The sequence below is a fragment of the Fusarium phalaenopsidis genome (genome assembly GCF_050370095.1).
Source record: "Fusarium phalaenopsidis strain FUZ10S chromosome Unknown contig_32278, whole genome shotgun sequence".
Taxonomy (NCBI): domain Eukaryota; kingdom Fungi; phylum Ascomycota; class Sordariomycetes; order Hypocreales; family Nectriaceae; genus Fusarium; species Fusarium phalaenopsidis.
The window spans coordinates 2,247,373-2,274,123 of NW_028145417.1; the positions used below are offsets into that span (position 1 = coordinate 2,247,373).

Genomic DNA, 26,751 nt, shown 5'->3' on the forward strand with positions numbered 1-26,751 from the left:
TGAGGGGTTACCAGGACCAGAGGGACGTTGGAGGGGAAGGAGGGGAAACCTTGGTGTCTTATACTTTGGCTCGGGGGGTTATCGCGACAAATATGCTAAGGTGTTGAGGCTTGAAGGTTGTAGAGGATATGTAGAGGTACAGATAAGGTACCTACTCCGACGTCATCCACGTGGAGAAAGATGCGATGCAAAGAGTCTCGGCAAAGAAAAGAGCGATAGACTGACTTTCCAAGACACAGATTGAGGAAAGTACTTTTGACTTGAAGTTGACAGAGGAAAAAACGTTGCGAAAGGTGCGGGGGAGCGGTCATATATACTTTGCGACCCTCCCTCCGTGTCCGAGACTCCATCGTTCCTTGAATCGATCAAAGACGCTTGATGAGCTCCAAGGTCCACGGAGCGGACCTGGGGACCGGGACTCTGCGAGTCGTTGCCAGGCCCGGAGGTCTTGGCGGGACCCCACATCCGAACGCGAGGACAGGTTAGAGCCGCCACCGGCCAAGATAATCGCCCTACCAGGATGCAGGGTGCCAGGTGTAGGCCTCTGTTTGAGGGGGTGTGGTGGTATCAAAACGGTCGGCCGTCTCCGGGGTTCGGGGCTGAGGGCGTCGGCAAATCCGTGACGTCAAAGGGAGAACACGGCCAACCGTCTTTTACGCTTTGCTTGCTGTATTACCTGCGGCCTTCCGTTTGACATATCGCAGCATCTCCCGCAACGACAATCAAGTCGACAATCACATCAATTGATGCCTGATGCTCGCACTTATCGGCAGCCTTCACTTCAGACTTGTCACAATCTCCCCTCCCTTCGGCCCTTTCCTCCATCCGGGTGGCGTTACCTTCAAGCAAAGGTACGTACCTCGACAGAGAGCGTCCGCGACCGGTGAGAGGGTATCTCGAGCGTCCGTGGTGTGCGCGGTGGAGATCTTGGCATCTTGGCATCTTGGCGGGTTGGGCAAACATGGCAGCCAAGTCAAGGGCAGACCACAAGGTTGAGGGCAAGGGGGACACAGAAAACACGACAAGAGACACTACCGATCAACCTGTGAGGTCATTGGTGTGCATCACGGGTTGGAGCATGGGGTGCTTGCGGCGGCACGGATCCTTCTCCAAGCATCGTTCGTCAAGCTTGACCCATAGCGAATATCGGCATTCCCCTTGCCATTCTCAGGGTCATGGGCTGCTGGCAGTTGCGTTGCAGCGGTAGATATCGTCATCGTTGTCGGTTGATGTCTGTCTCTGATCGAATTGGAAACCAGGTCCGATCTCCTGGTTCAGCTGACGATGAGCCTCCCTCATGACCAGTTTTTCGAGTTGACATCTCCGACGCGGACGGGCAAGACCGAGGCCCTGGATGGAATGGCCAAAGCTCCCCCTCATCTCCAATCTCTCCACGCAGGTCCAGCATCTGAGACCGCAGCGAGCTGCTATCTCGGTTTCTCATGCCCAGCCGGCAATCTCACCACTATCCAAGACTTGGGCTGCCAGGATGCACATGCTCCCGCGGCATACAGGCTAAAGGAGCTAGTGCTCAACAATCCGCCATCTCACCGAAAGCCTAAATGAACCAAGGTTCAGCTGGTTCGACACGCCTTGGCGCCCAGCCGCGCGTGCTCTTGGCGGTCGTCGCAAGAACCTCTGTATGGCGAAAGCCACCTTGGCGGCTCTTGGCGCTTGCAGGATGACGCTTATCCAACCGAAAGTTCGTACTCTGAAGCAGATATGCAGAGCTGAACAGATTCTTCCCCACACATTGGTAACCCAGGAGCAGCAGCAGCATATCCTGATCGTTTCCTTCTTCAGCACCTTCTGCGTCTCTTTTACGTGGGGTCCAGAGAAGATGGAGGGGTTCTGAAGTCGTAGCAACGCGAACAGACGACTTGAAGTTCCCTTGGCAAAGCTGCTCGTTTCTGGAATGAGTCTAGAGGCGGCTTGGCCATGTGCTTTTCACGCTCCTTCATTGGCGTGATGCAACATTGTGTGGATTGTCGCCCCCCGGTCTGCCCCTCCTCCAAGACCTCCCAATCCTGCGCTTATGTCACTTAAGGTTCTGGGCAAGTGCGACGCCTGCGCTAAGCTTATCGGCTGTCTAAGCCAATCACAATTCTCAATTCTCCTCCATTGTCCAATGAGAGGGCAGAATCGGGGGCATATGGAGAGGACCTTTCGAGTCACTCCTCACGAAACCGGCGCCTCTTGGCAGTTCTGGGCGAATAGTGCACTCATGTTACGTCTTGGAAAAGAAAACATGGGCATGAAATTTTTTCTCTGGTGTTTCGCTTTGGTTCAAACAGTTCCCAAGATGATATGTCTGGCGTCCCAACCGAGTTCCCCCTCTCCCTCCACTTTCTTTCTCGTCACACCCTTTTTCACAGGGGACCCGTCGCTTATCATCAACCGTTCGTCCGCGTGATCATTAGTCCCCGGTTCATAGACCGGGCAGTGCTTCTTGAATTTCCCATTTCACTGCCGTCATCGCCGCTCGGTCTTGCCGACCCCGTCTTTCATCTCCCCTGTCAACAACAATCATCCTCCGGGTCTCCGCCTCCGCTTCGGCCTCCACCCTCCGCCCCTTTGCCCCACCTCCGCTAGCACCGGGCGTCGAAATCGTACGAGTCACGTGCTCCGCCGCGGGGCCCACTTTCCTCTCAGCCCCCGTCCCGCCCAAAAGGCAACAGCTTGGCTTTGGCGCGCAGGTGAAAAGTGGGGCGGCCTTCCTCCTCCGAAGCGCGAGAAGAGCCGAGGCAGGGAGGTCAAGGGGAACTCCGGCGTCCGGAGGCGGAGGTTATGCACGGCTCCGGGGTTTGTGACTGCTCGGTGTGCTTCGGACGAGGAAGCCGACCATTCACGGACCGGGACAGTAACACATGGCGGGGCTGTTATGCAAGCCATTGTGCTCTTCACTCACAGACCGAACGACTGCTCAATAATGTTTGAACTTGTGTTGAGGCTAGAGCAGGCGTGCAGATTACTCACGGCAGCTTGCATTCCGTCTCTCTTGCTATGCAGCAGATACACGTATCCATCTCTCAGTGCAGCATGACGGCCTGAGGAGAGAAGCATTTGCCCAGTCACGGGACGTATTGGCCCTACAACTCTAGCACGTTTTTACGCCACAGCACGACTGAAACCAGCCTCTGGATACCTCATCCTAGAGAGAAGACTCAACCATAACAACCCAGCAAGGGGGCCTCAACTAGTCCTTCGGGTTATTTCGGAGTTTCGTCCACAGGAAAAGCCATCTAGAACTTTGCTAATCTCAACACTATCCCTGCGATCACGTAACACCTGGTCTCACTGGGTGGTATCGACATGTGGCTTGCTGCTACCCCGGACCCCACGTCCCCCAGCCGCAGTCCGGGGACAAGATTTTTGTCCTCGTGACCTTGACTGCTTACAGAGCGATCGAGACAAGGAACAGTCATGTCTGTGAAACTAGAGCATGTGGAATGACTCGTTCATCATCGTGTGTATCCCTTGGGTCAAGAGTTTTTTTTTTTTTCTCGCGGCTTCCGCGATAGACTGACAATACAGTTACGAGCATCCAGGCATACTATTGCAGTGATCTTCACACACACTCACGCTCGAATTGTCAAAAGAGCAACTCTTAGTCAGAGCAATGGTGGAGAAATAACAACACCAGCGCCCGTTGACCTTGTCCGCCAAGCTTCAGCGCCATTGGATGCCGACCTGTTGGTTGAGGTGAAGTTGGAGCACATCAGAACCTCGAGGTGGGCCAAGAAAACCGGTTGAGGAGGAGTCTTTGATGCAAGATGACACATTTGTCTTCTCTGAGCTGGTGGTTATTACGAGTCTTGGATGTATTATCCGTCAAGAGTGCAGATTTTGCCGTTGGACAGCAGGGCACGCAACGTTGGCTCACGCGGATTCGTTCCATCTCCCTGCAGTCTCTGGCCCTTGTTGTCTCCTCCTCAAAACAAGCGCCAAACGAGACGAGAATCGACGAGGATCTTCCACGATGGATGCATTGCATCGGAACCCCGCTCTCAATTTACATTGACATCCCCCCCTCAAGCGTCCCAGCCACTCGATCGATACCCAATGTCTGCTTTTTTTCTCTTCCTGCATTAACTACCAGAACCCACTTGTAGTCATTTTAACCAACAAAGACGTCCGGGGTCATATCCCGAGCCGCTGATAGGTCTCCACTCACATAACATGAACGGCTCTGAAGCTGGACATCCAGCCCGGACACCGATTGCGGGAGACGGTAACACATAGGAGATCAGTACAACCAACACGAGGGTCGAGGCCTTTCGGGAGCAGATCTCATCATCCCTGCTCCAGATCGGATCAGTGGCCAAGCAAAGCAGTGTCTTTGCATCTTAGATTGCCGACGGCACTGCGAGCTCATGTCGACTCCTTTCGCCAAGACGGGGCTTCAATCACCTGACCACTGTTCCCTTCCCCTGGACGCACAGGCAGGCATGCTTGGTTCAGCCCAATGCCTAGGTTGAAGCCAAGAAACACAACGTCCGCGAGGCCCCAGGGTTGAGGCCCCTTCCCAGCCATGCAGATCTTGCAAGACATGCGAAAATCCCTGCCCGCGCCGCGAGCCCACCGCCTATCTGACCTGTCCACCCCCGTGATCCTAGCAACTGCGGCCTGGTGGATATGTCGTTGGCCAAGAGCCAAGGCCTCTCGGGATACCATACCCTAGACAAGGCCAAGACACCAACTCAACATGGGCAAAAGCAACGTCTTGCTAGCAGGTTTTGCACCCTTGCACGGCAGACGGAATACTTCGGAAGGTTCTGGCAGATTTAACTGATACCACAAACCAGGTCCCATGCAACCGTGGCATCCTTTAGCGATGAATGAACTGATGTTTAGCTACATGGCGTTTCTCGATGCAACTGTCCAGTAGGGCCTCAACGAAAGTCGGAGAAACTCCGAGATTGCAGAGATAACGATTGTCTTGGCGATTGAGTCGTTAATGAACTCTGTATCTACTACTTTGAAGTTGTCTTCGTCTCTTGGCCTTCACCCGTTAGTACTTACCCCGGATTTTCACTGCGCAAGCTCTTCTTGTCCTCTCCTTAATGCAGCCAAGAGCAATCTCGTCCCAGATGCGGGTCAGCAAAAAAACACAAGACATTACAACTCTCGCCTTAAGCTTAGCTCTGTCTGAAGGTCTCGGACCCGAGCGCTAAGGACAAGACAACCGACCTAGGATCTAGGTTCCAAGCCCGGGCATGCGAGATTCGAGCGTGACTGCAGGGTGGGTGGCATAAGCATCTTGGCAAGGAGTATTGGCATCTTGGCTATGGGAGCAGTTGGGTCCTTAGTGGGCGGAAGTCTTGGGTGTAAGTCTTGGCTCGGAGGAGAGGCTATGGAAACGAAATCGTGAAGGGGAGATGCGAAGATAGGGAAATCTGGACCGAGGGTAATTTCGGTTACGGATTCAGAGGAGAGAATATGTCGGGTTTGATGATATGGTAGGAAGCATCTGGAGGTGGATTGAGAGCAAGCCAAGACTCGATAGGTTCGCGTTACGGTCAGGGTCTTTCCTGAATCTTGAGTACCCTGGATTCACTCTGAAAACTTTGGTCATCACATCATGCTTTTAGCTCAAACTCTCCAGTTAGGAAAGAAATGTTGTGATACATACGTCTAGATCCTGATTTCTTGATGTCTGTAACTCATGCATGAATCAAAATAGTAAACTGGCAATGAGATCCGTTCTACCCTTAAAACTATGTTGATATTGGCATCACCCCCTAACCCTGTTTTCATGTTAACACCTAGAAAATACGTGTTAACAGGTATATTCCTAGTAAATACGCTCTATCTTAACGTAAGACCACGGATATGGAAGGCTAATTATCCTTGGTGTTGCTGTTCTGAACTCGCCCTAGTTAGGCTTAGGGTAGGGAGCTCTACAATATCTAGCAACTGATTCCTTGTTGGAAACGGACCTATATGGTTGTATGCTAATAAAAAGCATTAATATCTGGGACGGGGGATCTTTTCTGGCAGGTTGGGTCTTTACCTTTGATCACTGCCGAAGAATTTGTAGGCTGACAACGGGTGACGAAAATATCATGTGTTGTTTGGTCGAAGCATGATTTGTCGAGCTGTTTCAAAAACTATACATGTTCAAAGGTGCACTGGAGGATGAAGATGAGGATATCAAGATGTATTTCACCTTCCTAGCTAAAATTGACTTGAACTCTCGCAAGTAAATCTAACCGAGATGTTTGTGGACAAGCTTCCTTGCCCCTCTAAATATTAAACAGGATCACCGTCTCACATAAACACCCTCCTTTCGCTCCCACAGCTATGCACCTTCTCTGCGCCTCTAGCGACGTTAGTCCATCTCGCCATGTTTCTCGATATACCACGCTTGCTCTTCGGGTTGGGACTAGCTGTTTCATGCCTGGGAACATTGTCGACATTCAGAGCAAGATTTGCAGCAGCGAAGCCAGCTGCCTTTGCATTTACCACCAAGGCCTCCTTGTTGATGTTGTCAATATCGTCGCACGAGGTGTGATAACATGCGTCCTGGGGGGCTCCTGCGCCAGTGAATATGCCTGATGAGGGGACTCCGAGCTCGAGAAAACCGATGTAGTCAGACGAACTTCCAAAGGGACTGTATTTCATGTCAGTACTTGCATTAAGAGCTTGGAAGGGGCAACTTGCGTGTACTCGGCAGGGTAGCCCTGATCGCTCAAATATTCAAAAAGAAAACGAGCTCCTGCCTTGTGTGCGTCCGAGTCGGCATACACTATGTAGTATGGCTGTGGAGAGGCAATCATGTCGTAGTTGAAGTAGAATCGGATCTTGCTCGCCTCTTCTTTGGAGAGATTGGAAGTGTAGTGAAAAGAACCAATCATCCCACTCTCTTCTGCGCCCCAGAAGGCGAAACGAACCTTATTCTTTGTCCCTCTATACTTCTTGAAGGATTCGGCGATGCTGAGTAGTGCAGCAACACCACTGCCATTGTCGTTGATGCCAGGGCCTTCTTGGATGGAGTCAAGGTGAGCGCCGAGCATTATGATGTTGTCTGCATCGCCCTCCTTCGTTTCGGCAATAATTTGCCAGGTTTCTCGATTCTCGGTCAAGACGTCGACGGACAAGGTAACCTCCAGAGTCTCCCCTTGGTTAATACGCTTCACCCAGGAAGCACCTTGATCATAACTAACGACTCCAACAGGCGCAAGCTTTCCAAAGTTCTCTGCACCAAGAGAGGCTGATCCTCCAGTCTGCTTGGGATTATCATTGAAGATGATGGCAGCTAAGGCACCAGTGTCCTTAGCAAACTTGAGTTTGTCGGCAAAGTGGCATTTTCCACGCTTGATCAAGGCGACTTTTCCCTCCACGTCGATGCCATTCCATTGGTCCTGAAAGCAGCCGGAGCCACGCTCGTCATCAACCGGAACGAGAGCCAAGGGGGCGGTGACTCCCTCGGGAGGGGTGGCGTGGTTATACTGCAACGAGATGACTTGGACATTATCTCCGTCAGGGCCCGTCAAAGAGATATTTCGGGTATGAGAGAATAGGTGTGTGAATGGCTGGACAGTTATGTCAAAGTGGTTGCCACAACCTAGACGAGCGAGGACAAAATCGAGGGAGGCGTTGTAACCGGGGAGCCCGAATGCTCTATTGCCATCATTGTCCTGCGCAATCTTGTACAAGTTTTGCAGAACATCTTGTAGGCTAGAATAGAGTTCAGTAGTGAACAGAGATGACACTCAGATAGACTCACTCTTCCGAATTGATATCGGCTGCCACTCGTTCAGGAGTCAACACCTTTCTTGCAGAAGCTCCAGTCGCCAAGGTGAGCGTGGAAAGGAGATTGCTGAGCTTCATTTCGTATAGTAATGATTCATGAAATAGAGCTGAGTCCCAAGATACCCATGCTACCAACACCAGACATGAGATAGCAATTAACTGCTGGGCAATGGTGTCTTTAAACATTTTGCATCATCTTCGTCAGGTCGATTTGCGAGATGCAAGCTCGCATTTCGAGACAAGCCCTGGCTAGTGGACAATTAAATTGGCTAAACAAAGCCTCTATTAGGCTGCTGATCATAAAGCAGCATTCGGTTATGCTAAAAAGTGGACGAAGCCTGAAGTCCGATTTTGTCACTCAGCCACAGCACTCTATGTTGTCACCATCGGCTTCAGATTATCATTGGCGATCTCGAGGCTTAGATCTCCTCATCAGAGCGAGCCGGCCAGTGAAGAGGTTAGTAGCTTGTATCCTGGCATAATGCAATTAAACATCCCACGTAATCAAATTAGACCCAAACGCTCCATCCATGGTTCAGGTCCGACAGAGTCCGAGCAGGCCTATCAGAGTCAAGATCAGCAGACCCGTTGTAATGACAAGCGAATTTGGCAAGTCAAAACGTTACTTCATACGCTAAGAAAGATGCTGATTATAAAGAGTCGAGAGTGAGAGCGGCGGTTTCAACACTCTCATCAGCCTTCGTCCAACGCTCAAGCAAAGACCCATTAGCCCTTCGAAATATCAAACACGCAAGCCAAGCCCTAGATTATACCCAAAAACTCAGAGTAAAGGCAAGAAGAGCAGCTCCAACGCAGCCCTTGGCTACGTATGCTCTGCTTGGAGCTGCCGAGTCGTCTGACTCAGTCTCCTTGGGCTTGTCAGTCGTACGGCTCCCCGTGCTTTCCGAAGAACTTCGCGTGCCGTTCGCGTCCTTTGGAACACTGGGCCCATCCGGATCTCCCTTATCCTCTGGTCGATTCCTCTCATCGTTCTCAGACTCGCCTGGTGCCCCGAGGCCTTCCCAGTCCTGCCAGTTGTCGCCGTCCCACTCGCGATGCCAGACTCTGCCCCGTGAATCTGCGGCAAAGACGCTCAGTCTATCCTTGTCCCGACTCACAGCGACAGGCGGGCTATCAAATGGACCCCCGAGAGAGTCCCATTGAGACTGCCAGCCGTTGCCATCCTCGAACGACAGATGCCACAGGTCGCTGTCCTCGCCGATAGCAAAGAGATCCAATCTCCCTGCGCCCCAGCTCACCACCGCTGGCGGACTCACCCAGTTTCCACCGAGATTCAGGTACTCGCTCCAACCACTACCGTCCCAGTTGCGCGTGTACATGGCAAAGTCGGTTCCCAGGCCAAAGACGTCGATGCGGTCGGGACCCCAGGATACCGCCGCCGGCGCAGAGGTGTAGCCTCCATCGAGGCTGTCCCAGTCCGACTGCCAGCCGTAGCTGTCGCCATCGTAAGAGTGGTGGTAGAGCTTGTCGTCGCCACCAATGCCAAAAATATCGAGGCGCTTCGGTGCCCAGGAGGTGACGGCGAGTTCTGATATCACGACTCCGCCAAGGTCCTCCCAATCAGTCGTCCATTTCGCCCCATCCCACTTCATACACAAAAATAATTAATGAAATGAGCGATACAAGGGTTAGGAAAAACTTACCCATTGGTGATAGACAGCACGGTCGCTGTCTCCTCTCCCAAAGACGTCCAGTCGGTTCTTTTCCCAGGCAACAGCGGCAAAGGAGCCCGTAAAGGTCTTGGTTCCAAGCTGAGGCCAAGATTTACCCCAATCCTCCCCGTTCCACGAGTTGTGCGCGAAATGATCCGTCTTGCGATCCCTCGCAAATGCATCAAGCCGGTCAGGTCCCCATGAGACCAGGGCGGGCGCGACAGCAGCGAAAGAGCCGCCTAACGAATCCCAGTCGCTCTGCCAGCTGGACGTGTTCCAGCCCTGGTGATACACAGCATTGTCAGAGCCGACGGCGATGATGTCCACATGCGAGGTGGAATAGGCGGCGGCGGCCAAGAGCTGTTTCGTGATGGAGACGGGCATATCGGGCAGCAGATAACTTGGTAGGCAGCTTCTTGAAGGTTAAGGATACGCGTTCCTATAATTTACGGAGGACATTGCTGGATGGACGCTGTGGCGTAGACTATTGGGGTCACGTTGGGGGCCAAAGTCCATATATTGGTCGCAATAGAAGCCTGGTCCCTTCATTTTGACCACATGGAGTTTAGTGAATGGCCCCCGACAGCGCCACAGCTATTAAGTGAGGGGCTTTGAGCTTCATAAAGTCCGATCGTACACGGAAGTCCGTCGGTGCATCTATCGACTGGGTCCTATCTATCTGCCGCCTTAGAATGGCAAGTCGCGATGATCTCCATCCTCTAGTCTCTGGGTACCAATCACAGGCATCTATTAATAGGATACCGTAATCTGAAGGCTGCCTAGGCCGGAGGCTCCAGAAGCTCCGTGTTAATTACTAATGTTATGTAGGGTTTAGCTCTTGCATTACCCAAAGTTTTCTGCATGGTGCTATTCTTGACATGATATCGCATTGGCATATCACTCTATCCATTCTCAGCAGAAGGCAAGTAAAATGATCAACAAAAACACCATCATCTCAGCCACAATACTCTTCCCACCAGTCATTTCATGTGAATACGGTATGTAGACCTAGGAGCGCACCCTCACATGTACCGGCATACCTTCCTTGACCCGTGGTGATCCATATCTGCCAACTTGATAATAACGATCGCCCCAAACAGTGGGAGGACCTATCTTTGTATCTCTGTTTCCTCTGATAAAGAATGTTAGCAGCATGCGGTCAGGTCAAAGCTGGGAACTTGCCTTTTTCGATCCCACTCATCCCACGTACAGTCAATGTCGAAACACCTCACCACTATCGCCATGACCAACTTGATTTCAACTATAGCAAGGTGCTGTCCGATGCAGTTCCTGGGACCCGCAGCAAACGCTCGCCAGGCATTGGGTGGCGGGCAAAGAGGATCATTGGTGTTTGTGACGAGGAACCGCTCTGGTATAAACTTGTCGGCTCTGTGCCATATTTCGGGGTCTCGATGAATGGCAGACACGCCGTCCCAAAGACCAAAGTCATCAGCCGGCAGGTTCCTTCCTTCAAAGCCAGAACCTGAACCTGGAGGACCCGTAAGGAAGAAACCAGGGTCTCCATGACGTATGGTGCCAACGTTGGTGTGGACTCGCATCGACTCACGGACGACAGCATGCGTGTATGTCAGCATGTTGACTAGCTGTGGGTTTTCTTTCAAGGCATCGGCAGCGCCCCAAGGATCTGGACCCAGGATTTCATCATGCTCTTGACGCAACCGGGCCAAGACTGCAGGATGTTGACACAATAAGCGGAAGACCCAGGAGATGGCGCTTCCAGTTGTCTCAAACCCGGCAAGCATAAACACATTGTGCTGGCCAACGACTACCTCAAGTGAGTCTTTCGCAAGCCCTATGAGGTCCTTGGGTTTCTCTCTGCTGGATCCTTTCTTCTCAGCCGCCTCTTCCTCCAACGCTTGAACAATTAGATCAATGAGAGTCTTTCTTGGAATTGTGCTGTCCGCCTGCAACTTAGACAGGCGTCTTTGCATTGGAGGGATGAGCTGTTGAATGATTGTGCGGTAGTTCCACTAGAGCTTAAAGTGCCGCCAGGGGTTGTAGTATGCTACAACGTTGAGGATGTTGACTCGGAACATCATCTTGGAAAGGGTATCTTCCAAAGCCACTGCGAGAGGAGATGGATTCCCTCTTTGCTCGTGCAAACGCATGTTTCTGTTAATTTCGTAAGCATTGTCATTTCTGAGCCGATTCTGGGAGTCTTCTCCGCACCAACTCATGCTAGAACGTTATAGCCTATACTTACAAGAAGAAACGGACGCTGATATCCAAGGTGAGATTTCTAGTGGCGTGCTCCAAAAGAAATACCGGCCCCCGCGTCCCGCCCCTTCCTGCCCTACCCTTCAAGACATTAACGAATTCTTCAACCTCTTCCACAATGTCTGGGATGCGGCTGGTGATGTACTGAGCACCAAAGCCAACATTCAGCCTTTTGCGCCAAACCTTCCACTCGGCCTCTCCCATGCTGACGATGTCGCGGTTCTTGGTTAGCGGGTAAAAGAAATCCTTTGCGTCTCGGAACCTGGGCATGGAATGCTGCTGCATGAACTGGGACGACACGTCTGCGCTGAGAGAGACAAACAACGGGTTTGCCAGGGGCCATGTGTCGAGGTAGACAACAGGTGGGCATTTGGTGCACTGAGGGAATAGCCGTCTCCAGTTATCTTGGAGATGTGTCTGCAAATAGTCGGGATAGGCGTCAGAGGGGAGGCTTGACATTAACTTTCCGACGACTTTGAGGTGGCCGAAGATGATGGAATGCTCGATGATGGGATGTGGACGGTGAGTAAGGTCTCCGGCAGTGGTCAATGGATGATTTTACGAAAGAGCGGAACCTACAATGCCCTTTGAGAGCTTGGAATAGCTTTCTGATCTGGTATCCCCGGTTTATGTAGCGCAGAAAGAAGCCCGCAATCAGAATGATGGAGGCGCTGAGGATTTGTGCAGCGGTTGGGGTGCTGTCGCCTAGAGAAGCGAGAAGCCACATGGTTCAAGTTATTGACTCGCTGGATTACAGGGGAAAGCCTGGTCTATCGGAAGTCCAGTATATGATCGAGGGCTGGGTCGATAGGGGTTCAAGTCTTTGTATGAACTAAACGGCTTCTGTCAAGGTTTATTAGCTGTCACTACAGCTTACATGGTTGCTAATTATCGAGCTTGGGCAGCTAGGGATTGGCCGTTGCTACCAAATCTCAACTTCTGCAGCCTATTCACGCCTCCCAAGGAGTTTGCGGGGAAACAGTACTTAAGAATGGCTATAGAGATGCGCATAATCCTGTCTGGTGCTCGCCATCGTAACACAAGACCACATTTGAGACAGTTATGCATGATTACACTCACTGTCACGCCTGGATAAGCCATAGCTGGGTCACTACATTATGTCCATACCTCCTTGATTCTCGGTGGGCATTTTGTCTTACCCTCTTCTTTCCAATCCCGGATAAGACCCTTTCCATTAAAACTACAAAGTTGTTGCTAGTTCTAGCTATATCTCTCTCTATAGATAATGCTGATGAGTCCCTGGTTGAAACACCTCGCTGTGACCTCAACGTGCTAAATCTGGCACCGCTGGAGACCTATGCTATTGCCCTATGATTACTGCATTTTAAGACATGGCGGGAGGTAATGCGTCTCTTGTTGTACAAGACATGCAACCTTTGTCGGTCAGGTTGGAGAGAAGGGCTGCCTTGTCAGGCTGTGAGCCATCAGGCACTGCTGGAAAACTTGGAACATGCATCAATCAGGCAGCCATTGATGCAATGTGGAATAAACTGGCGGCACACAGCCTTACCATTTGGTCCCAGGGATGCTTGGCGAGAACTGGTCCTTGCCAGGATCGAGATGGAATCGGGGGAAGCGGGCCTGCGATTCGTTCATTGTTGCTGGATGCCACATCCTGAGGCTTGTCCAGGGCCATTATTACCGTTCAGAGCAATTATAGGCTGACATGACCTGTCATGTAGTTCTCCCTCAGACGTCATGATGATCAAAAACAATGCCGCTTTTCACAAGTTACACACGCACGAGTCATTCTCGTGGATCATGACAGATCAGCGGCTTCCCACCGATCGTGCTCAGATCAAATCTTGGTATTGAGAAGATAGGGGCCACGCAAAATAGACAGTGATCATAACTATCTAGTAACTATCACACTTGTATCACGGAGTTTAACCTTCCTGCCGATAGAAGAGATGCATGCTTCTTCAATCCCCACTGACCATCTATCAATGTCACCCCTCATCTAGGTCCATCACCAATCCAGCTTTTTACTACCGCACTCCATTGCTCGACAGACTGTTGGGCCAAATTAGAGGGGTGTTACTCGGATATGGGGAAAGGGTTGATCTTACTTCCTTCTGCCTGCATGAATGCCGCGCTTCTGCATTGCTGGATGGTAGCTGGTTTGATGTCTTGTCCTTGAAGCTTTTCCTTCTCAAGATGCGCGTCGACCATGTCGGCAATCTTGGACTGCTCATCTAGATGACCGTCAGCTAAGATATCCCTATTTAGATGCTCCATAAACTTACATCCACCACCAAGTGCGTCAAAGTCTGAGCCGGTGAGCTTGGTATAAATGCCTTCGTGTTGATGGACCATGGCTTGAATTTGATCCTTCAAGCTAGCCTTTGCACTGCTGTCAAAAGCATGTGCATCAGGCTTCTTGGTCGAGTATACGTCGCATCGTACCGTTGTCTGCCCGACAGAGTCTGGAGAGTATGTGACTTGGTACCAGATTGGACTACTAGGCTTTGGAGATACAGTAGTCAATGGTCCAAGACGCTGCTGGCCTGTAGATGCGAAGTCTTTGGCAGAGAAGAGACGAGAGATGCCTTTTGTTGCAGGTGTCTGAAAGGTATGTTGGGTGTCATTGGCTAGACCTGAGTTAGCACATTGCCACAGCTTGCTTCATTTCTCATATGGGTGTTGACAACATACCTATTACTTTCCAGTTGAAGTTTCCCTGCACTTCCCAGCTGTCAATAAAGTGAGAGCGTTCACTGATACCGGCAAGTTGAGAAGTCTTTTTGATATATGACAGCTCGTCACCAGCTGGTTCACTTGCACTCATATTGATGTGAAGGAATCCCCCACCATCCACTCTCGTGTGGATAGGAAAGAGTCCGTTCTGGCTCTTTTCAAAACCGGGGACATTATCGAAATGAGGTGCCTTTGTGAGCTGACCCTTGGTATCATAACTCCATCCATGGTATCGGCAACCGAGAATAGTCGAGGATCCAGATGCCTTCTTGGCCACAGGGAAAGCACGATGGCGGCAAATATTGTGGAATGCTCGTACGGTGCCGTCCTTTCCCAGCATGAGGAGGACACGGAAGCCCGCAATGTCAAAGGCGATGTAGTCCCCGGCCTTGACGAAGCGACTGCGATGGCTTACGCAAATCCAAGTCTGTCAAGGTCAGAGCAGGCCTCGGCGAGATCTAGTAAGGCTTACCTGGCTAAAGATAGCACGCTTCTCGGTTTGAAATCTTTCCGAATCTGTCCACCATCCTGGGGGAAGATCGGACCACTTGGTGAGGAGCGGGACATTTGCAAGTGTCGTCGATGTAGAGTTGAAGAATGTCCTGTAGAGCCAAAACAACGACGCAGCCAAAGCGAGGGCAGCGCCGCATAGGGCGTAAGGAGATATATCGATCGACACGAGCATTTTTAATGATATAAAAGAGCGAGATGAGAAATGGGGTGATGTCTTCTACTCTGAAAACACGCCCGTAAAACTTTATAAGCCAGCAGGTCTCGATGATACCTCTCAGCGTTTGGCATAACCCAAATCGGCCAAGCCAACCGCACCGGGCAACAACACCGCTACTGCATACTAATCAAGTTCACGATAGTTTTACAGATCATATGAACCGAATTCCCTCTGTAGGAAGTCTGATCCCAACGGTGTGCTAGGACCCTTGGTCACGGGCGATCAACTATCCGTAGATCTCCGTTGCTTCCCGCCTGTGGCGTTATCGATGAGCCGAAATAATGTCCAATGAGGAGTTCTGAATACCTGGGATCAAGTTTCCTCATTTGGATGGCTTCTGGTCAGAGTTCTGATTGGCTGCGGATGCCCCGGATTAAGCCCCCTAAAATGGTTGCAGATGCAGAGCCATGGACCGCCCTTCTTTATCAAGAATAGCGCATGGGAAGGATTCTGCGAGATAAGGTTGTATCTGGAAAACAGTTGCGTTCGTTGTGGTGGCCGTTCGGATTTATTGATTATATATTCATCCTCTCGATCATGGCTAGAGCTGTGTTTAGCAGACAACATTGTCATCACAACTCCAGATCAAGTTCAAAATGTCTTGCCAGACAACACTTCCCGCCTCGTGGTATACCAGCAAGGCGATCTATGGTCTCGAGAGGCGAGCCATCTTTCTCAAGGTTTACAACTTGTCACTTCTGCTGCCTGAAGAATTTCTAACGTCTCCAAGAGCTGGATTCTCCTGGGCGCCGTCACCAAATGGCCAAACGCCCAACAAGACTACCGATGCGAGTTGGCTCAGGTCAACTACACTATCCGACGTTCTTCTGCTGATTGGAAGACCATCAAGATCTTTTCCGACTCTGTAAGCTTCACAAGATTTGCCTTGAATAAACTGATGCTCTAACCTTTTTGTCAGGGTTCGGAGATACGCAGCTACTTGACGACAGGCGGCTTGCTCTTCATGACCTTGTCCGATGAGACAGTCAGCTTCCAGGAATTCTTCCCAGGCCTAGAAGAGTTGATCAAGGACTGCGACTTTACAGACATGCCCCTTCAGCGACCTCTCAACTATGTCGGAAACTACAACTGGAAAACCCTGGTCGATGGATACCAGGAATGCCTTCACTGCGCCTACGCTCATCCCGAGTTTTCCAAAAAGTACACACCCGTCACGTACAAGGTCATCAACAGACACAACTACTCTCAGCACCTCGCGGGTCCTTGCTCGGCCAACGATGGGTTGTTTGTTTACCTGTTCCCAAACTCCACCCTGAGCATCTATGGCGGCGGCATGACCTCTTGGCGCGTGTGTCCATCGGAGGAACCTAACAACAGCGTGATGGAGTTTGATTACTATCATCCTGCACCTGCCGGCTCCGAAGAGTTTGAAGATTATTACAAGTTCACTCGCCAAGTCGCCTTGGAAGACAAGGAGCTCTGCGAAAAGGCGCAGCAGAACCTCAACATCGGTGTCTACACCGAGGGCATTCTCAACCCGATCAAGGAGAATGGTGTAGTCTGTAGGTTATTTCCAAAACACTGATCTGACGAAATAGAGATATGCTAATTCCGCGCATCAGACTACCAGAGCCGAGTGCTAGAGATGTGCTCTGCTCAGTTCGAAAAGGACAGGCTCAAGTCCAACGCGCCACCGCCTCAACCTCTGGAGTCTAGCACGGCTCAGGTCGCGGAGGTGTCTTGAGCCTAAAATTGACACGGTTTCTTTAATGAGGACGATGAAATTGTTATAGCTTGGACTGGTTCAGATCGAGAATGCGGCGTCAGTCTTTCAGTAGCGCGTTGCATGTCTAGAATGCACCTTTTACATGCCCCCGCATGACTTCGTATCAGGAACCTGTGTGAAACCCGGTGATAAGAGACCAGTCATAGCGCCATCGAGCCCCCCGCACTAATCCTGAAGTGGTAATAGTAGCCGTTCTTACCCCAGTATGACTTGATAGCCGTATCTTGTGATCAGTAGATTATAAAGAATAATCACGGCCACCCTCCCCCTCTTCTGATAAAACATCTTCTTTGCAGCCAAGGGTGTTTGTTTCCTCTTTGCCTGTCCGCTCAAGGTGAATACGGTGTTTGGGATGAGTACGACCTCGGCCGCTCAACCTGGGATACAAGATGATGCAACCTCCACGTCAGCAGCAGCAGCAAACAATAGAAAACCCCCGCGGCGGCTTTTGCCTCAGAGTTTCCGTGAGGAGGCTCCCAGACAGCCATTGAAAAAGGCCAAGCATGAAAAGAGTCGACATGGTTCGTGTGTGACTGGAGGTTATCGGGGTCACGGCTGACGGCCATAGGGTGCGTGACTTGTAAAGCAAAGAGGAGGAAGTGCGACGAGCTCAAGCCCTCATGCTCGCAATGTCTTCGAAGACGGGTTCCTTGCGGTGGCTATAGTTTGGAGTTGATATGGAAGGAAATCGAGAAACCCGACCAGACAAGTTACTTTGCACGCAAGAGTAAGTCGGATAGGCAGTAGTGGATGCTGCATGCTGATTTGATAGCGACCAAAACAAGACAACTCCAGACGGCTCATTCTCATCAAAATACATCATCCGATAGATTACAAGAAAGAACCAATTCTCAACTCCCATCGTCGAGAATATCCGAGGACCCGGAATCCAACACGATGGAGGTTGTGGCTAGCCCAAGACCCCAGGACGACGATGTCCTCCAAGCACTCGATTCTCCTGCTGTTCCCTCTCTCAACATATCATTCAGTCCGACGGAACAAGCCGTAGACTTTGATATGCTCTTCTTGGATCTCAATTCCATCATGGACCCAAAAAACCCTGTGTCCACCGACTCAGGCGTGACAGAGGAGAGTACCGAAGCCGTGTTGCCCAACTTTCTTGATTTTGCATCGGAGAATCTTGGCGCACCCGACACCCTTTCTGATCAAGACCCGGATGTGCTGGATTCTGCCGAGGACTCGTGGATCTCGGCCCCGAATCTAGCTGTGAGCCCTGCGCTTCAGCTAAACGGACATGGCTTCTTCAACCTCTACCGGCAACCAGCAATCCGAGACAACAGCCCCGAGAGCATTGCCATGCTCTATGACAATCGTATATGCGAAATCCTCTACATCAAGGAAGACCCGACCGGGAACCCATGGCGCAAAGTGGTCTGGCCCCTGGCAAAGGATCATCCTGCGCTGTACCACGCCATCGCCGCCATGACATGCTTCAATGGAGCCAGGTGCCTGCCTCGACTGCGCGCTGAGGGAGTGAGGCATTTGGAGAATAGCATGGGAAAGCTCTCGGTCGAGGCCAACGGTAGCATGCGCCTCGAGGTGGCCCTCATCATCACTCTTGCGCTGAGCATCGCCCAGACTTGGTACTACCCTCGAGCATCAAATGGTATTAGCCACATCAACAAAGCAAAGGACCTCCTTCAGCAAGGTCTTTCCAAGGACCTCGCGTCGCGACCTCTCGAGGGGAACCTCCGCTTGAGCTTCCTCGCCAACCTCTGGCTCTACATGGATGTCCTCACGAGAATTACCTGCTCCAACGTCCAGGCTATGGACTTGGACCTCATGAACGCTTGCAGCTCGACAAGTCCTTGCCCCGAGCCTCAGGTTGACCCTCTCATGGGATGCGCCGGGGCACTGTTCCCGTTGATTGGCCGCGTCGCCGATCTTGTCCGACGTGTTCGCAAGACGCAAGATAAACTCAACTCGCCCGTGATTGTCGCCCGAGCCGTGGAGCTAAAGATGGCCATCGAGTGCTGGACTCCGTCCATGAGCTTGGAGGTCCCAGGGGACGCCGAGTCCTTGACCCCAAATGCTTCAGACCTGGTGCAGACGGCAAACTCCTACAAATGGGCCACGCTGCTTCTACTATACCAGGCAGTGCCCGAACTCCCCATCCGCTTCTCTTTTTCGGAAATGGCGCGCAAGGTGCTTGTGCTCATCGCCACAGTTCCACTTCATTCCCGGGCAGTCATCTTCCATATCCTACCCCTCATGATAGCCGGTTGCGAGGCAACAGAGGCAGAAGATAGAGATTGGATCCGTGACAGATGGAAATCGATGACCACTGGAAATTCATCTGGGATCGTGGACAGGTGTTTGGAGTTGACGTTGGAGGTCTGGAGGAGGCGGGACAGTTATAGGAAGCACCGTCAATCATGTGAGGGATCCAACCACGGAAGGACGGGCAACTCTCTTTTCTCGGCAGGCTCGCGAGATGCTGGATTGGATTTTGAGCAAGGTATGGTTCCTGAGAACAGCTTTGAAAGTGATTGTGCATGTATGCAACAAGAATGGGAACCTCCCACATCTTTTGTCCTCTTCGACTCAACTGCTCTAACTCAACAAGACCATTCAGGACTCAAGACGGACGCCAGGAACTACACGGTAAAAAGCAGGTTGCACTGGTTAACCGTAATGGAAGAATGGGGCTGGGAAGGTAAGCCGACTGATCAACTAACTTCTTTTTCATGGCTAAACTGTTCCAGTAATGCTGGGCTGAGCGATCAAGGTTTATCTGATTATCTGGAATGATGTGCATGGTGTTCAGGAGGGATGCAACTGTCTTTCCTTAACATAGAGATCCTCTCCATTTCTTCGTTTTATTATTATAGCGTTTTGTTGTTTCTAGTCTGATCTAAATTCCAACTATGAGTCCAATGGGTACGTCCAGAAATCAAAGTTGTACTCGAGGCCAAAATCACCGATCCCTGTGAATTGATTCAAATCATGGCTGAACCCGAGCCCTTCAAACTCGGATGCCGGTCCAAACGTGCCATCAGCTCCAGCCAGGATAGATGATGCAATGTCCAACTCCGGGAGATGAATCGCATCCAGTTGGCCTAGGGGAGCTTTGGAAATGTCAGCTGAACACTCCTCGGCCGGGTTGGTCGTAAACTCTTCCACACCGTGTACAATGGCGTTGGTCTTGTGTAAAAGGTTCTTGATGACGACCGCCGCGCTCGCCGCCACCCCAAAGAAGCTGCCCATCCGCTCTAGGACGTCGATGCTGCTGGAAAGGGCCTCACAGGTAGCTGGAACTATAGAGCTGGTCTTAGAGTAGGCCAGGATAAATCCGACCAACGTTATGGCCGCGTTCCATTGGTAGTTAAACGGCTCATACCAGCCGTCAAGGATATCATGGTCCCTGTAGATCTGGTGCAATAGATGCGTTATCGATATCGCGTGTCGAGCGGTAGATTCAGCCATAAGAAGAATCGTGGAAATTTTTGAGGGCATTTCGTCAATATAAATCCCTCGATGATAAGGCTCCCTCACTGTCTTGAGCGAGAAGGCTATGCATGAACGGCCAAGTGTCAGAAGGGAGTCATGATATCCAAGCTCCAGCATGAGGCGCTGCCGACGCAACCAGAGTGGTGCGAAAGGTTCAATCTCAACTTCAGAAAGATCTGTTGAGAATGGGATGCCATTTCCACGGCGCTCTGTCTTCAGCGCGGCAGGGACTGTATCAACCCATGCGTGTATATCATCGATCCCAGTCTGAAGGGTCTTGGAGCACTCCTCAACAATGATACTTGAGTTCCCTTTCTTAATAGAAGCGTACTTTTGGTGAAACCCGTCAAAAGCGGCTCGAACCAGCATCATAAGCCTAGCTCTTTGCATCGTGTAGCTTCGCCACGCCACATGGCCGGCGTGAGGCTCCTGGTCCTCTGCCGGTAAAGAGCATGTTGTTCGAGACATGTCAATCCCCCAAGGTCGACCCAGTCGGATGCAGAGCCTGGTCTCAAACACAAACAGCGTCCACCACATCTGCTTCGTTGCCTCTCGTTCCTTGAGGGGTAGCTCTGTAGATGGCTCGATGTGTAGCCCAAGTGTGTGCGCGGTCACTCCAGAGGGACTTGTAGTGCGCCTTGAACTCAGCTTGGTCAAGAATCTGATAGCAGCAGTGCCAAGAATCCCAGAAGAGGTCAAGAAAGAAGGCCTCCTGGGTTGCTGTCAAGTTCTTTCCGGACAAGGTGCTCTCTGTCAATCGCTGATGATGTTCTGAGACCGCCTCTGAGCCGACCCCTGCTTCCGGTTCTGCTTCTTGGGAGAATACCGCATGAACGAAGGATCGGCTCGCAGAGTTGGGGATGAGTGTTTGAGGGCTTTGAGCCTCTGGGGATTCTTGGTGGTGAGATTGGAGATGGAGGTTTATGCGGTGGATGAAGTAATATGCCGATGACTGTCCGTAAAATTGAGCAAGGGAAGAAGATGGCTCCGTGGGTTGGGTAGTATCCATGTGAATCCCGTCCTCGTTGCAGGGGTATGGACTTGAAGCCTGGCCGCCTTTGTCGTCATATGCATGGTGTTTGTGTGTATCCTTTGACTCAGTATTTGTACCCTCAAGTTGAGTCTCGAGCTCTTTCACACGCCTTCGTAATGTTTCGATTTCCCTATACAGCCCAAGTCAACTCAGAACATCAGCATACTGCTTCGTTCCGTTCAGTCCCCATACCTCATGGCACGTGGGAGGTTCCATCCTTGGTCAAGCCTCCCGCGGCTACTGCACTGCCACCCTCTGGCCAGACAGTTCCGGCACGGATGACTCGTATCGCATTTGATTCTATGGATTCGGCATAGATCGCAAGCCCGAGCGACCTGGTTCCTTTTTGGCTTGGACGAGACACCTGGGGAGGATAAAGACCTTGTGGGTTTTGACGAGGCAGAGAAAGCCCCAAACATGCCTGCTGTCAGTTGGTCTGGCTTGACGAGAGCCGATGACTGTTCTATGTTGCAGATCAAAGAGGTAGAATTCCAATCGTCAGCGCTAAACCGCCGAGGTTGACGGCTTATTAATTGCTCACCGTAAGTCCGTAAGCCCTATTTCCGATACGAGATGCTGCCCACTTGTTTCTTGATTATGTGTTTGCAGGTCTAAGTAAACTCGCTTTGGGTAGACTATTGCGACGCTTCCAGTTCTCCTGAACTATAGGGTAACACATGCATCAATTCGACAAACTAGACCCTTGGACGACGCCGGGTTCTGCCCCGTGATAATCTTGCCATCTACCACGACCTTTTCCGCAAGGGGACCCTCGGCAGCCTTGACGTAGTTGCCGCCACTGACTTGACCCAGCTTATCCTCGAGGCTAAAGTCCATGTCCTCGGTAAACTGAAACATTTCCTCGCCCACGTTGTCAAATCCAGTGACCTTCACGCCCTTGAGCAACGGCTCGCCCGCAGCAGTGGTGGCGTTGACAAGAGCTGCAGGTCCGTGACACACCGCCGAGATGACTTTGCCTTGCGAGTGAAAGTCGCGGAGTAGATTCTTTGAATGCTGGTCATCCGCGAGATCTACCATAGGACCATGTCCGCCTGGGTAGAAGATGGCGTAAAAATCCGAGGCTCGGCCAGCAAAATCAGAAAGCTTTGTCGTATTTTCCCAGACTGAGGTGTGGTTTTCGAGAAAGTCCTTGCACACCGGGTCATCCTTGAAGAGATCAACAGATACCGGGTCCAGAGGCGATACTCCACCCTTGGGCGAAGCATAGACCAGCTCAACAAGAGGGTTGAGGACGTGGAAAGGGTGTGCGAGCTCAGGCTTTGTAGTGTTAGCATGGACCTTTATCACAATGCATGGCTTGTGATTAAAAGTATGCATAAATCAGGACTACGACTTACCAAATACCAGCCAATCTGTTTGCCAGTCTTGGGGACCTTGTCGGCCGAGGTAAGGACAACAAGAATCTTGGGCTTTTGAGTCGTCATTGCGTGCGAAAGATGTGCAATCCTAACCAGTTGACTAGAAGATGTGATTTTCTGAATTGGAAAAAGTACAAGGTGCGATATAAGAGTCCGAATGTGTTGAATCGAAATGCATACAGGTTTCCATCAAGTTCTTATACCCGGCTTCCTTACGAGGGGGCTCTTACTTGCTGGAAGGAGCGCCGGAGCATAGTATCAACTCGTTTCAGCTCTTTCTCATATCGCCTATCATCATTCCCAGACCCTTGTAAGGATTCATTGACGTGGTTGGCTTCTCACTTTCTTTCCGCTCAACTCCGGTGCTCCTTTGGGTATTGTGGGGCCACACTCCTTGATCCCCAGCACCTTACTCTGTACTCAGACATGGCATCAGGTGTAGTCCGTATCGAGGTTTAGCATAGCCCGTCGTCCTTGGCATGGAGTGATTTGTATGCAATAAGTACAGTAGCGAAGGAAAAAAAAACGAAGTAGCGTCTAGCATGTGAGGGCCAGTTGAGTGTTTGATGAGAGCATGCAGAGCAGGTTTGGTACTGAAGTTGACCCAGCTTGGAGCTCTACCTTCTGGCTGTAGGTAGTTAGACTGTACGGTTCTTAAGCTTGAGTCGGAAAATTACAGAGATGGAAGTACTTGACGGGATATTTCTTATCTGATTGACAGGAGTCGTTCCGGAGAGGATAGCAAGCCGATGCTAGGAGCAATCGGAGAATAGAGCAAGAACAAAGGTGACAAAGTCCAGGCGCAGGCGTTGAGGCCACGGCGGGGCCGCTTCAACTATGTGGACCTGCTGTCAAGTCCACAATCTCAACACGGCGAAACCAAGTCGGAAAGGGCCCCGCTTCCACCAATAGAAGCAAGCCAGCATAGAGCTTGGGTGAGCTTGGTCATATTTTGGATGTTGTAAGAGGCAAGTCTGAGGCTTGAGGGAAATTTCAGGCTGTGGTCAGCTCGACAACTGAGCACGTGGACGGGGACACGATGTTCAATAACAGGGGGGGCGTTTTTGGATCTGGAGGGGGGCCGAAAACGATACCCTCCATGAGGCATCATCACCAGGGGGGTTCTGAAAACCGATACCTACCAGGGTACCAACAAGCATAAAAGGCCCTTCGAATGGCATCCAAGGGCGTTTTCTACCGGAATCATGCTCTTCATCTCAACCAGCCTTGTGCCATTCCATATTTATCTTGCAATAAATTAGAAGTCCACCATGAACAACACCAGCAAGCCTCAGTCATCCCAATTCCAGTCTCTGGCCCCTGCTATGTCCCAGCCCCAGCAGCCTAGGCGGTTCCCCACCACTGGTGCGAATCATCCACCAGAACACCCCGCCATGGCTAGGCGTGTCACTGCTGTGAGCGAAACCGTCACGACGTATCAATGGTCTGCCAGCCAGGCCTATCAAAGGCGGCAGCTATATCAGCAGCAGCAACTGGTGATTCGCCAGCATGCCACGGTCATCCAGATCCAGACGCTAGCCTCAGCTCGAGTGACAGCGACGGCTCCAGCCACTCAAGCCACACCAGCCCCAGCCTTAGTGCCCCAGGCCCGCAACACTGGCTGGGCTCGCACCTTCAACCGCCGTGTGCACTTGGACAACAGAAGATCAACCGTCGCCTCCGCTTTGCGTGCCAGGCTTGCCAGGCTAAACGTTGATGCAACCCCCCATTTTGATCGCGATGGGATCCTTCGCGGCTATTCCTACCCCCATGACGAGTCTATCCTTGGACCCGTCAATGTATGGGGAGGTGCTGCCTCAGGACATGGACTGTTCACGATCTGAGGTCCCTGAACAACAGAGGTACACGGAGGGCACGGGATGTGGCGGGGTTCTTTTTCCTTCTCTTTCTTTTTCATCACTTGCGACACACTGAAAAAAGCGAATAAAAAAAAAAGGATCTCTTTCATAAGTAGATAGGCCTTGTTGAACATTTGTTGCTAGGAACAACCTGCTCGATCAGCTATCCTTGCGCATTTCTGTCTTCCTATTGGCTGTAGTGATGTAAACGACCCACCCTCCACGCCATTGAGGGGAACGAGGAAAGAGTCAGAACCATTGTCACAAAAGGCCACCAGCAAGATGTGCGCGCAGCATTTTTCAGAGAATTGGCAAAAAGAAAACATACAACAACGGGGATTCGCTGGTCGTCACCGACCCAACTACTAATCCGCCCCTCACTGGCTTATCTATGGGAGAGCGGACGGGATCCCGAGTTCTCCAGTGGGTATGGTCGTATGTACTAGAGTGCGGTGGAGTTGAGACCTATACCAGAAAGAAGCTCAGCTTTCCCCCCTTGGTAACTCAACCATGGCATATCGTTGGCTGGAGTCATATACCAAACCAACCTTGGTGCTATGGAGTACTTCATCTATGACCAACAGGCTTTCGCCCAACGTGTTTTAACAATTGGTCGGAGTGTCGGAGAGTGGTCGTCCCATCGATACACAATGTCCTTGGCAACAACGCCTCAACATTTTGGTGACGCAAGTGGCCTTTTGTCTAGCTATAGCGGGCGGCACGTAGCGTCCCATGTTTCGTTACATTGAAACTCTACGATTGTGGTTGTTAGCTTCCGATGTTGCCGGGAGCATGATACAATTGCCACAACCTACACGTCAAAGTAGGCGCTCAAGGTTTCCATAAAGATATTCGCCACCAATGAGATGTAGGGTACCATCTCAGAACAAAGTTTCGATACACATTCACATGTCTGATATATTTTTCGGTGTTAGGCGATAAAGTTGGTGACATGGTGCATAAGCGATGGTGTGGATTTGTGATCATCAGCAAGTGTGGGCGTATTGGCGTATCCGCCGGCATTAACGGAGACCAAGATAATAAGTCCGCATCATGATGATTTATAAATAAAGGAAAGACATCCTCTGCTTTGATGCAGGAAAAAAGAGTAAACTCTACTCATCGCACTCGAACCGCTATCAAAATGGCAGCACCTGTTTGGTTCATCACCGGAAGCTCCAACGGCTTTGGCCTGTTGCTGAGCTTGCGTGCTCTCCAAGCCGGCCATCGAGTCATTGCGACGGTGAGGGATCCAGTGCGATCCTCTGAGGCCGTCAAGCCAATCGAGGAAGCCGGGGGCAAGATCATTCAGCTCGACATGACAGAATCCAAGGCGAGCATAACCAAGAAAATTCAAGAGGCAGAAAAGAAATTCGGAAAGATTGACTATCTTGTCAACAACGCCGGATACTCTGTCTTGGGCGTGATAGAACTGTTTACGTGAGTCATCGAGGTCTTGCACAATGGCATGATTTTAACAGGGTGATTAGGGAGGCGGAAGCCGAACAACAAATCCAAACCAACTTCTTTGGTCCCTTCTATGCCGTCCAGGCTGTTCTACCTGGCATGAGGGCTCGTCGCTCGGGGACCATTGTCAACGTCAGCAGCGTGGCAGGCCAGGACGGCAACCCCAGCTGCGGACTCTACGCGGCCAGCAAGTTCGGCCTCGAGGGCTTCACCGAGGCGCTATCCAAGGAGGTCAAGGAGTTTGGCATCAACGCCCTCCTGGTCGAGCCCGGTGCGTTCAGGACAAACTTCCTCGGCGCCAGCATCAAAAGCGACACTTCAGCCGAGCGGGCGTACGCGGGGACCGCCGTGGACGAGGCACTCAAGAAGTTCAGCACCGCTACGGGGAAGCAGCCCGGGGACCCGAAGAAAGCTGTCAACGTCATCTTTGAGGTTATCACGGGCGAGGGAGGAGCGGGTCATTTAAAGGGCAACATCCTGAGGCTGCCGCTTGGCAGAGACGCCTTTACTCGGATCCAGAACAAGATCCGCTGGGTACAGCGGGACTTGGATGCGAGTCTTGAGGTTGGGGTTGAAACAAGCCTAGATGGTGAATGAATTGCAAAGGTTGAGGATTACCAACTGCACCCAGCCAACTAGTCCATCGTTTTAGTCTATGAAACGCCATGGCCGTATTCCCAT

The 26,751-nt window shown here is 51.4% G+C and overlaps 9 protein-coding genes and 1 non-coding gene across 10 annotated transcripts; 4 read left to right on the plus strand and 6 right to left on the minus strand.

The window, feature by feature from the left end:
• Positions 1-6,270: 6,270 nt before the first annotated feature.
• On the minus strand, positions 6,271-7,833 carry LRP88_01320 (uncharacterized protein; the record flags this gene model as incomplete). The annotated part of the gene is made up of 3 exons (XM_083238009.1): positions 6,271-6,613; positions 6,748-7,680; positions 7,730-7,833. 3 exons carry the CDS (start codon positions 7,831-7,833, stop codon positions 6,271-6,273), a joined length of 1,380 nt encoding a protein of 459 aa, XP_083106514.1.
• A 689-nt stretch (positions 7,834-8,522) lies between these two features.
• LRP88_01321 (PLL family lectin) lies at positions 8,523-9,812 on the minus strand (the record flags this gene model as incomplete). The annotated part of the gene is made up of 2 exons (XM_083238010.1): positions 8,523-9,362; positions 9,420-9,812. The coding sequence occupies 2 exons, from the start codon at positions 9,810-9,812 to the stop codon at positions 8,523-8,525; spliced, it is 1,233 nt and encodes a 410-aa protein (XP_083106515.1).
• Positions 9,813-13,724: 3,912 nt separating this feature from the next.
• On the minus strand, positions 13,725-15,069 carry LRP88_01322 (Rieske [2Fe-2S] iron-sulfur domain-containing protein; the record flags this gene model as incomplete). Its single annotated transcript, XM_083238011.1, has 4 exons — positions 13,725-13,882; positions 13,934-14,278; positions 14,343-14,772; positions 14,857-15,069. The coding sequence occupies 4 exons, from the start codon at positions 15,067-15,069 to the stop codon at positions 13,725-13,727; spliced, it is 1,146 nt and encodes a 381-aa protein (XP_083106516.1).
• Positions 15,070-15,710: 641 nt separating this feature from the next.
• LRP88_01323 (uncharacterized protein) lies at positions 15,711-16,819 on the plus strand (the record flags this gene model as incomplete). Its single annotated transcript, XM_083238012.1, has 4 exons — positions 15,711-15,794; positions 15,845-15,979; positions 16,034-16,637; positions 16,698-16,819. The coding sequence occupies 4 exons, from the start codon at positions 15,711-15,713 to the stop codon at positions 16,817-16,819; spliced, it is 945 nt and encodes a 314-aa protein (XP_083106517.1).
• Positions 16,820-17,758: 939 nt separating this feature from the next.
• Positions 17,759-19,601, plus strand: LRP88_01324 (fungal specific transcription factor domain-containing protein; the record flags this gene model as incomplete). The annotated part of the gene is made up of 3 exons (XM_083238013.1): positions 17,759-19,142; positions 19,458-19,538; positions 19,588-19,601. 3 exons carry the CDS (start codon positions 17,759-17,761, stop codon positions 19,599-19,601), a joined length of 1,479 nt encoding a protein of 492 aa, XP_083106518.1.
• A 146-nt stretch (positions 19,602-19,747) lies between these two features.
• LRP88_01325 (uncharacterized protein) lies at positions 19,748-20,338 on the minus strand (the record flags this gene model as incomplete). Its single annotated transcript, XM_083238014.1, has 1 exon — positions 19,748-20,338. One exon carries the CDS (start codon positions 20,336-20,338, stop codon positions 19,748-19,750), a length of 591 nt encoding a protein of 196 aa, XP_083106519.1.
• A 1,690-nt stretch (positions 20,339-22,028) lies between these two features.
• On the minus strand, positions 22,029-22,810 carry LRP88_01326 (type 1 glutamine amidotransferase domain-containing protein; the record flags this gene model as incomplete). The annotated part of the gene is made up of 2 exons (XM_083238015.1): positions 22,029-22,643; positions 22,724-22,810. The coding sequence occupies 2 exons, from the start codon at positions 22,808-22,810 to the stop codon at positions 22,029-22,031; spliced, it is 702 nt and encodes a 233-aa protein (XP_083106520.1).
• A 1,205-nt stretch (positions 22,811-24,015) lies between these two features.
• Positions 24,016-24,588, plus strand: LRP88_01327 (uncharacterized protein; the record flags this gene model as incomplete). Its single annotated transcript, XM_083238016.1, has 1 exon — positions 24,016-24,588. One exon carries the CDS (start codon positions 24,016-24,018, stop codon positions 24,586-24,588), a length of 573 nt encoding a protein of 190 aa, XP_083106521.1.
• A 338-nt stretch (positions 24,589-24,926) lies between these two features.
• Positions 24,927-25,042, minus strand: LRP88_01328. The gene has a single exon (XR_014475139.1). It is a non-coding gene; the product is annotated as a 5S ribosomal RNA (ribosomal RNA).
• A 705-nt stretch (positions 25,043-25,747) lies between these two features.
• LRP88_01329 (uncharacterized protein) lies at positions 25,748-26,667 on the plus strand (the record flags this gene model as incomplete). Its single annotated transcript, XM_083238017.1, has 2 exons — positions 25,748-26,043; positions 26,094-26,667. The coding sequence occupies 2 exons, from the start codon at positions 25,748-25,750 to the stop codon at positions 26,665-26,667; spliced, it is 870 nt and encodes a 289-aa protein (XP_083106522.1).
• Between the last annotated feature and the right edge of the window lie 84 nt (positions 26,668-26,751).